This window comes from Neomonachus schauinslandi, chromosome 2 (genome assembly GCF_002201575.2).
Source record: "Neomonachus schauinslandi chromosome 2, ASM220157v2, whole genome shotgun sequence".
Lineage (NCBI taxonomy): Eukaryota > Metazoa > Chordata > Mammalia > Carnivora > Phocidae > Neomonachus > Neomonachus schauinslandi.
The window spans coordinates 55264932-55275804 of NC_058404.1; the positions used below are offsets into that span (position 1 = coordinate 55264932).

At 38.5% G+C, this 10873-nt stretch overlaps 1 protein-coding gene across 4 annotated transcripts in view; it reads right to left on the bottom strand.

Annotated features, from left to right (window-relative positions):
* The window catches only part of GALNT7 (polypeptide N-acetylgalactosaminyltransferase 7), a 141287-nt gene that overhangs the window by 21276 nt on the left and 109138 nt on the right, over positions 1 to 10873 (bottom strand). For 2 of the 4 annotated variants that reach the window (XM_044912578.1, XM_021698770.1), the window contains exons 3-5: positions 7066 to 7232; positions 2629 to 2759; positions 2303 to 2382 (exon numbers count right to left, since the gene is read on the bottom strand). In XM_044912578.1, coding sequence (XP_044768513.1) covers positions 2303 to 2382; positions 2629 to 2759; positions 7066 to 7232 — 378 coding nt within the window. Of the gene's footprint in view, positions 1 to 49; positions 233 to 2302; positions 2383 to 2628; positions 2760 to 7065; positions 7233 to 10873 lie in introns of all 4 variants that reach the window. The other 2 variants (XM_044912577.1, XM_044912579.1) reach the window with 2 other exon arrangements.

Here is a 10873-nt window from a genome sequence, read left to right on the forward strand (position 1 = left end):
AGTACTTAGATAGACATTCCACGTAAGAAAATAAAGTAGTAATCTTTACCGATAAGGTTCAGTTTTATGTTTTCTTTTGGCCTTTTCCTTGTGGCTTAGAGGAATACGTTTCCATAGTAAACTCCAGTCCCAGGCCCCTCTGGCAAAACCATCTTCGTCCCCACCTTGCTGCGGTTCAATGGAATAATCATTCCCATCTATGTAATCTATTAGAGGTACAGTACATGTAGTTCTGAAACATTTACAGAAAATGAAAAAGCATTTAAGAACCCAAAACTGACTAGTTCAGCATGCCTAACTATATTATCTCTTTTCATTACTGATTTTTTTCTTTTTTTTTTTTTGCATTACGGGACTTTAATACCTAATGGGAAACTGAAGCAAATGAATGTCTTTAAAAGTCAAGGAACCCTTTTTTTGTAAGGGAAAGACACAGGAGACTGTTCCCTTGGCTCACAGACAATGTCAGGGACAAAGAGCCACGGCTTTGAACTTAACAGTGCTTTCTCATTTTTACTTTGGTCCTATAGGCAACTTTCTCTTGGTAATTTTGCATTACTTACAAGACTTTCCTGCTTGTTATTTTCCCTCCTTATTCCTCCATGAAATAAAAATGAGTATGAATGTGAGTGTGAATGCGTCTCTGAGTGTGAATGTGAGTGTGACCGTGTGTGAGCGAGTGCGTGTGTGTGTACAGAAATAATACCCACTACATTCTTAGCGGTTCTCCCAACTCTTTGTTGCTTTCTATTCCTTTGGAAAAAGTTATTATGAAAATCTGTTTCTATTCCTTTACTTGATCTTCTTTTCCTGCTCCTTTTATTGCAATAAACAGCTTTCATTGCAAAAAAAAAAAAAAAAGTACTGCATTGTATTCCTGCTTTTTTTTAAAAAGAAAAAAAAAAATCCCTCAAAACCTGCTGAAGAACTTTAGTGGTCTGAGAACTCAAAGCAAAAAAATACCTTGTATTTGGGCTTCATAAAATGCTAGTCCTATATGACCAATTAGGTGTAGGATCAACTCTGCAAAGGTAATTTGGCACCCAGCTTGTCTTAATGCTCATCTTATCAGACAGGATTTTAAAAATGCATTTCCTGAAATAGAGATTGCAGCTTTTCTTAACCATGTTAAGGTGCTTTTTAGATGTTTTAGAAGCCAAGGAGAAGAGAAAAACCTACAGGGCATAGAATTCTGATGTGGGGGACGTGGATTTGAGACAGGTACTTTACTCTCTGCAGACTGTGGATTCCCAGGGGACAGTGAGGCCGGGGTGGGGGGGTGGGGGGTGTCACTGTGGGATATATGTGGGATTGCCACAGGACCCTGCAGAAAACCACTTCCTCACTGCGCCTGAAGACTGCTAGTTTTCACCTGGAGAGGGGAAGGCGTGTTATCTTTCTTCACTTCTCATGATTCTCAGATTTCTAAACAAATAGTGTAAAGTGTCCCAGAGAGATCTCGGTTTGATAGTTTATTAGCTGTTTGAATCAGAGCAAGTCAATTAATTTCTCTAGGCTTCAATATCCTCTTCAGTACAATGGAGCTAATATCTATCTTGCAGGGCTGCTGTGAGGACTAAATCAGCATGTGAAAAATGTTTATGATAGGCCTTCATACTAAATCGTCTGATGATTAAATCCCCCAAAGTTCACCCTTTGACGCATATTATTCACCACAGAGACATGTTTTTTTCCCCTCAATTCCGAAATAGTCAGAATTCTGCACTAAAAGAAAGGAAGGCTTCTGGAACTAGGAGACTGATGCTGCCTTCTAGTGTTCAGACATTTCTGTAAATGTAATGGCGACTGACACACTTCCATGGAATAGTTGTCTATTTCTAAACTTTAAAGTTTCTATAGGAACCCAAAGCCTTGACACGCGTCACAGCTGGTCTGAAGTAGTAATTCAAAAGGGCATGAAAAACCAAAACCAATTGGTGTAATTTCAGAGTGTGCGCTTTCAAGTCTTTGGAACTGTAACCACAGTGTAGATAGAGCAATTAATGTTACTCTTCGAGAAAGCTTCTGGAGCTAGAAGATGTCTGTTCAATAACCCGACCATAAGACCATTTTTGGGTGAGACCGCCTCGGCTTATCCCAAATGCCTGACTGCCTGCGTCTGAATCAGCCCCAAGGATCAGCCTGCCCCCCACCCCCGGAAACGAGTTGAAGGATCACACTTAAAACACAATGCTTGAGGCGCTGAGTGGAACTGGAATCAGGAGAATGAGAATATTATTTGTCCTTCTAGGACAAGGTTTACTTTTCACCCAGGGAAGAAAAGAAAGCAAGGTAATGTTACCTGTCCTTGGAAATGGGGGCTACAAGTGGTGCATACCAGTTAACGGCCACCTCACAGTGGGCATCAAGGTATATCAAGACCTTAAAGAAGAGAGGCAGGGTGAAAGAACACTCCTCATATATGGTACATCATATAGCACACACAGTTTAAAATTAGACGCTAATATAAATCAGCATGAGAGTCCATTCTGATATACGAGTTATCTGTTTAATCAAGCCAGCATTTTCAATTAAAAAAAAAAAATCTGAAGGGTACTTAAAAACCTCTATGATCGCTGAGTTACCAAATCCAAGGTGCTGACATGGTAAATATCCAGTGTTTCCTACCTGTCCAAGTTTGGCCTTCTGGGCACCAATACTTCGTGCTTGAATCAAACCTTCTCTTCTCTCATTTCGAAATACCTTCACTAAGCCATTCCACAGCTTAATATAGTCATCTAGTTTTCCTTTTAAGTGTTCTATGAATAAAAAAATTCAGTCAACATTATAAATTATATTTATGTCTATGAACCAGTTAGACTATTATTTTTCTCAAGAAACAGGAATGGGCAACAGGTCCTTTGGCAGTCAACTTGAAACAAACTGAATGTTTGCGGGGAAGTCAGGTAGTATATATTATTTCAGTTGATTTTTTGAGCTTAATATGCCTGCGGAGAACTGGTTAGCCTGAGAGTTATCAAAGATCTCTCCAAACATTAAATATATGATGACTAGGCCAGCTGACAGGAAGACTTTTTTTTAAAAAATCCACACTTTAAATGTCATATCTAAAAGCTTTAAGGCAAACATTTTGTTTGCTTTGGCAGAAGTAACGGCTCCAGATTTCTGAAGATACACGGACTATAAATCACATTGTGTGACTTTATTGGAGTCTCCATAAGGTATAGGTTAACATTGTTCCTGGGCCATCTTCCTCCAGCTATGATCAGTGTTGAAGGCTGCAGTCTTGGTGTTATAAATATAGTTCCCATCAAGTTGGCAAGTAATAATCAAAGGATCCAATTTTCTCCAATTTGGGGTATTAACAAGTACATGTATGTGTGTGTGTGATATGCATATGTAAATATTTAAATGTAATATTTAGATATAATGAATAAATATACATGTATATATTTGCGATCTGGTGGAGGAAACTGTTAATTAAAACAAGACACATTTGCCGAAGTTTCCACCTTGGTTTTCCAGTTGCTAGAGTATAGTTTTTATTTGTGTCACTATGAGCCCTTGAAATCGGCCCATCACAGTCACACCTAGCTCTTGGATCTCTAAAGATGTTTCTTGGAGAAACAATTATTTTTAAGTTGTTTAAAATTCTGGACCATGAATACATACAACAACAAAGAAGCTATATTTATTTATTTTTGAAGACTTATTTATTTATTTGAGAGCGACTGAGTGAGAGAGAGCACATACGAGGCAGGAGGGAGGGGAGTGGTAGGGGGGAGAGAAGCAGACTCCGCCCTGAACACAGAGCCCAGCGTGGGGCTTGATCCCAGGGCCCCAAGATCGTGACTGAGTTGAAACCAAGAGTCGGAAGCTTAACCGACTGCGCCACCCAGGTGCCCCAGAAGCTATATTTCGTGATGTGCTGGTGGTTAAGTGGTCAAATCAGGCTGTACACTTAATACTTGACTCATTTTTAGGGAGCTTATAATTAGAAATATACCTACACATGGGTATTCAGAATTGAGAAGAAAAAAAATTTTCCTTTTTCTATTTTGGCATCCAGTTTTAATGAGTATTATAAATAAAATTCTCCTGCTGAATTATATTTTTTTCCCAGAGAAATCTAGGTACTTTTCCCTTCAATTTAAGTAATTTTTTTTTTAAATCTTACCTTACTTTTTTCAGCTTAGTAACAATCCTAAATTGCTTTTCTTTAAGATTTTATTTATTTATTTGAGAGAGAGACAGAGAGAGAGAGTGGAGGGAGGGGCAGAGGGAGAGGAAGAGAGAGAATCTCAAACTGACTCCCTGCTGACAGGGAGCCTGACACAGAGCTTGATCTCACGACTCTGAGATCACCACCCCAGCCGAAATCATGAGTCAGACGCTCAATCGACTGAGCCACCCAGGTGCCCCAATCCTAAATTACTTTTTAAAAAGCCTTTCTGAATTCCATTTCAGGGCTCTTTTGGCTATGCAATCTATATAAATCTAAAATGAATTGCTATGGCCAGAAATGAGTTCTTCAAATTTAGATTCCTAGTTCAGGTGGCCCAAAAGATCAGTTGGTCAATCAAATGACTTCTGGCTTCTTTGGGATCCTGCACTGTGGTAGACTCTAAGAATGTTCAAAAGATTCACCTCTCCTTGGGGAATAATTATTCTCTCCAACCTGCTGAGGGCAGGCCAGACCATGTACCTCGCCACAGTCAGTGAGATGGGGACACAATGTTGTGAGGCACTTTGTGAGCAGAAGTGTTAAAATCCCACTGGCGCTTCACCATTAGTTCTTCCTCTGCACGAGGCAGGCGACGTCTGAGATCAGGCTGCCCTGCCATGGAGAAGTGGGGCAGAGCCGGGGCTGACCCACAGAAAACACGATATAAGCCTTTGTGGTTATAAGCCACTGAGAGTGTGGAGTCTCATTTTACCTTGGTCCCACTTAGCCTCAAGCTGGCTGAGGTACACGCATGGAGGAGTGTGCTCTATTTAAAGGCCCCCCACCTTGTGTAGAGAGGACACTGTATTTTCCAGAAACCCAAGTGTTATGTGCAGCCAGCTTCCTTTGCAAGGTATTATATTAGTAAAGTATTTTGTCATTAAAAGAAAAATTATAACTCACACTTTTACTTTCTGTATACATCAGGGAAAGAACGAACCAAGTTTTCACTCACGGGACAGGACTGACAAATTTTAAGGTTGTTTTAAAATTGGGAAGGTTAAAGACCTTCTGTACTTCCGTTCAAGAGTAACCCCAACAAATGCTTCTCTGTACTCTCAAAGCTAAGCAGGCCCTGCACTTGATTGCTATTAAAATGTGTTATAAGAGGCTGAATATTAGAAGTCTGTAACAATAGAAACACTGATCACAAAAAAATTAAGGTAAAATGGATAGAAAACTGAAGTCTAAAATTTTGTGCTCCTTTTCTGAAGCCAAGCAGTTATTTTAGGGTGGGAAACACATTTTAGTGTATTTTCACTTTTTTTTAAGGATATGCTAAACTTCTCCTTGTATTAATAACACAGGGCTTCTTAAAAGCAGCGTAATCACATACGTGAGATTTCTTAGTTATTTTTGTAGATGTAGGTTTTCCTAAATCTAAAATATTGTCGGTACCAACAGCACCACTTTAAAACGTATTTTCAAATATTTATCTTGAGACAGGAATAGAATTCTTAATGAAAACACTCCTGTCATAGAAAATTGCAACCAAGATGAGATGTCTAAGTGAAAGGGCATTTGATAGGACTAAAAAGTTTAAAGTTTACATTCTTTAGTGTAATTAAAAGTGACTAGTTGAAAAAAGTGATTAGTTGTACAGAGATGAGGGGGAGCGGATATCGGCCATATTTCTATTTCTTCTCCGTGTGAACATATGTATACAAGATCAAGATTCTGGTCATGTCCTTGCCAAAACAGCAGAGGTTTATCTAGACTGCAAGAGTTACAAATTAAGTTTTGGAGAAAGCTTCTGTAAAACTGTTCTGAATGGTATTTTCATGCTACCCATGTTCTGTCTGCACCTCTAACATATTCAGTGGTATCACTACTTGTACACAAAAATTCTCTGCAAAACTTATTTGCCAAAAAGCAAATATCCTGCTGTTAGTGAGTAGCCTGAGCTCTTCGGTCAGTTTTCAAAGAATTCAACTCAGTTTTATGACAAGCAAAGAGGAGTAAGTAAATATCCAGTCTGGGTTTCAGCAGGACAACTACATTTTTTCTTAGCATGCTGATTTGGGGTCTGAACTACAGCATTATCTATCTTCTAATACTTGTGCCATTCAGAAATATATTCAGCTTACAATAATGGATCTACTTAAAGGGAAAAATGTTAATTTAAAAAACCCACTTATCTGGAAAACCACTGCTCAATCTCTCTCTTGCCAAATTGAACCAAGGCTAACCAATACCTCCCTAAATGTTATAATAGCCGACTCCTTAAAAAGAATAAAAAATAACACGCAATTTCCTTTGATTCAACATACTAAATCAAATATAGAACAAAATAAGCTGCAGTAAATACTTTCTATTATAAATAACAATGGTCATGGTTTCTGGTGAAATTCAATATTTGCATCATTGTTCAAGTGCAAAATACAGGCTATTAAACAGGTATATGGATCTCACTTTGACAATCATGGATGGAGCATCAGGTGGCATTATAATATACACACAATTGCACCTTTTCAGTCTTTCAATAAATTATCTCCATGACCAAATTTTTATAAAATCCAAGACCCAGAGAATTGGTATAGTGTAAGATGGTAGGTAGTTAAATACACAGATTTAGGAGCCTGTAGATTTGGATCCATCTGTTAACTACTATCTCTGTGGAGTTTGGCAAGTTACTTAACATGTCTGAGCCTCATGTGTAAAATAAAGATAATAACAACATCCATCTCAAGGATTACTGTCAGGATTAAACAAAATAATCCATATACAATGCTTGGCACAGTGCCGACTTGCTGATAATAGATGCTATCAATAGATGCTAATTATTAATCTTTAAAGCTAATTATTTTAAAATTACATTCTGTAATTGTTCATAATTAACTTATTTCATAGACAAAATGTCAATTTTCCATAGTCATTACCTTTATTACTGAAATCATCAATTAACACAATTTCTGCTAAATATTTCCTTGGAGTCCTTTTAATTACACTGTGGACTGTTCTCATGAGGGTTGACCATCCTTCGTTATGGAAGACAATGACAACACTGGAAGTGAGCAGGTTTTCATCATAATGCCAATACTTGCATCTGCAAAAGGAAAATTTCACCGTATTTATTTAGAGGTAATCTATAATGCGGGGTTTCAAACTTACTATGATTATGTTTTCTGATTGGATTAAATATTATTGACTGAACCAATGTAAGTGAATAAAACACAACCTTTTATGTCTTAACAGAAACACAAAATAGAAGAGAGAAGCTGCTATGAGATGCAGTGACTCATCGACAGAACTCCTTTCTAACCAACTGGCACTTGCTGTGTGGATAAAGAGAATTAATTTCTCAATATATGCTTCCCAGCTGGGGATGCTTAAGATATTATTTACAGCTATCAGGGCTGGGTTGGTTTTTTCCATGACTTAGATCTCGGTTTATTTTCCTTTTTAAAACTTGAGTTTCTAGTGCAAAGGATTTATTTCACTTGCTGTGTATAAACCACTATGTAGCTGTTTTTGAAAGCTGTATTGTTCTAATACGGTTAAAACATTCAGAAAAAAAAAAAAAACACTAAATAGGCTGACCTGTGGCATAAGGCAGACATTAAAAAATTAACTGTTGAATGAATCTTAAAGGTTCTAGTAATGTTTAGTTATTAGTTAGCTAAAGGATATTTAGCTATTTTATTTTATTGTTTTATTTTTATTTTTTTAATTTAAATTCAATTGGCTAACATATAGTACATCATTAGTTTCTGACGTAGTGTTCAATGATTCATTAGTTGCATGTAACACCCAGTGCTCATCTCATCACATGCCCTCCTTAATGCCCATCACCCAGTTACCACATCCCTCTACCCACCTCCCCTTCCACAACCTTCAGTTTGTTTCTCTGGAGTCAAGAGTCTCTCATGGTTTGTCTCCCTCTGTGATTTCTTCCCATTCAGTTTTTCCTCCCTTCCCCTATGATCCTCTTCGCTATTTCATATATTCCACATGAGTGAAACCATATGATAATTGTCTTTCTCTGCTTGACCTATTTCACTTAGCATAATACCCTCCAGTTCCATCCATGTTGATGTAAATGGTGGGTATGTCTGAGTGATATTCCATTGTTTATATGAACCACATCTTCTTTATCCATTCATTTGTTGAAGGGCATCTTGGCTCCTTCCACTGTTTGGCTATTGTGGACATTGCTGCTATGAACATTGAGGTGCATGTTCCCCTTCTTTTCATCACATCTGTATCTTTGGGGTAAACGCCAGAAGTGCAATTGCTGGGTCGTAGGGTAGCTGTATTTTTAACTTCTTGAGGAGCCTCCATACTGTTTTCCAGAGTGGCTGGACCAGCTTGCATTCCCACCAACGGTGTAGGGGGGTTCCCCTTTCTCTGCATCCTCACCAACATCTGTCATTTCCTGCCTTGCTAATTTTAGCCATTCTAACTGGTGCAAGGTGGTATCTCATTGTGGTTTTGATTTTTATTTCCCCGACAACAAGTGATGTGTAGCATTTTTTCATGTGTCTACACAAATTATTTGAAACAACTGTAGTAGGAATAAAGTTTTCTAATAGAAAGGAAACTCCAAACAGGGCCTGATAAACACTCAAGGAGCCAGGGAAGGTTCAATGAGTTTCACAAAATAGCTCTATATTATATAGATATATATACGTGTGTATATATTCATGCACATTTATATTTGTTTGTTTTTTTAACGCCAAAGCTTTTCTTGAAGTAAATAAACTTGTTTCCAAGATTAAATTTCAAACCATAAGAGGAGTAATTAACATTATCAGCTTGATAACCTATCCCGGCATTTAGAATAGTAATCGTTGTTTAAACTGGGCCTGACCCAATATAGATGGAAACAGCTTTTCCTTCAGGTGTTTCTCTTCCTTTCAAAATTGTTCTAAATTATCTATGTTCTTAGATGTTTCTGTAGAAATGCAGACTGAATCTGGTAATCCATTTAAGTCTTATTTCCTATATCTGCATTTTCTCATTAAACAAGTATTAATTACCTATTACGCCCATGCTCTAAGCTAGGCCCTAGAGCTATAGCATCGAGGGGGTCAGCATGGTCTCTGCCCTTATGAAGCCTCGGTCCTACTGGGGAATCAAGACACAAAGCAAATATCTGTATTTTCCCTGAATGTGTCGGTGCAAAAACCAGGATATATACGACAGGTGGACCTCACCTAGCCTCAAGACATATGGTCAGGGAGGCCTCCTGGAGCCAGTGATTTGAGGGTGAGACCAGAAAGATGACCAAAAAAAAAAGAAAAAAGTACTGAGCCTCAAGAAGTGGGAAGAGAGTGGGGAGGAAAAGCAAAGCAAAGAATGAGTCATGTGCATATGATGCAGATATTATGAGAACTTGGAAGATCTATATCTTTAATTAATTAAAATATGAAAAATAAATATAAGTTAAAGAGGAAAAGTTACAAAGAAGGGCATTTGCAGTATAACAAATATCATCTACTTATTATGTGCCAGGCACTAGTCTACGTGCTTTACTTTTATTAACTTATTTAATCTCCCAATACCACTATGAGGTTAGTACTATAAATGTCCCCATTTTACACGAGGGGACTGAGACTCAGAGAGAAATGATTTGCCTAAGATCATACAGCTAGGAAGTAACGAAGGCAGGAAATAAACCTAGGCTATCTTGAATTTATAAGAAATCTTGTTAAACATAAAACAAATGAAAAAGAAAAAATACTAGCTATACCTGTGTATGAATGGCTAAGAACTGACCTAAGATCTAAGAATTGAGGATGAAACTGAATATCATTTCCATACAAGCACCCATGGAGCATACTGTTATGTGATGGGAGCCCTCTTCCCTCGCCTTTGCAGCCAGGAGATGGCCCCAGGAATGGGGAAGGAGTGGTGGGGTGTGGCATCCCAAGAGAGTTTTCTAGTTTAACCCAAAGTTGAGATGGGCCAATGCTCTTTCAGAACAACAAGGTAAAAAATACAGTAGTGAAAGAATGCATATCTTGAAAGATGTGGTGAGTGTTTCTGGAGAAAAACCAACCTGGGCACATAGATGTAATTTAATTTAATTTTTTAAAAAGATTTTATTTATTTATTTGAGAGAGAGAGCACAAGCAGTGGGGAGGCGCAGAGGAAGAGGGAGAAGCAGACCCCCTGCTGAGCGGGGAGCCTGATGCCCGGCTCGATCCTAGGAACCCGGGATCACGACCTGAGCCAAAGGCAGATGCTTAACCGACTGAGCCACCCAGGCGCCCCACAGGTTTAATTTTAGATGGGTAGGGATAACAGTCCCCCAAAACAAACTCTAACCCTGATGGAGGCTCAAGCAACCTTTTTTTTCCTCTGGGTATAACCACCAGGCTTAAAGCAGCAAAACCGGATAGCACAGACAGCAATTTTGATTTATAACAGACACCAGAGTTGGTGAAAATATTTAAGACATGGTAGGACATTTGGGACTTGCTGATTTCTAAGGCAAAAGATGACAACTTGGGGGATGCCAGGGTGTCTCAGTCAGTTAGATGTCCAACTCTTGATTTCGGCTCAGGTGGGGATCTCAGGGTCATGGGACTGAGCCCCATGTTGGGCTCCGTGCTCAGCGCGGAGTCAGCTTCAGACTCTCTCTCTCTCTCTCTCTCCCTCTGCCCCTCCCCCTGCTTGCGCTTGCTCTCTCTCTCTAAAATAAATAAATAAATAAATAAATAAATAAATAAATAAATAAATAAA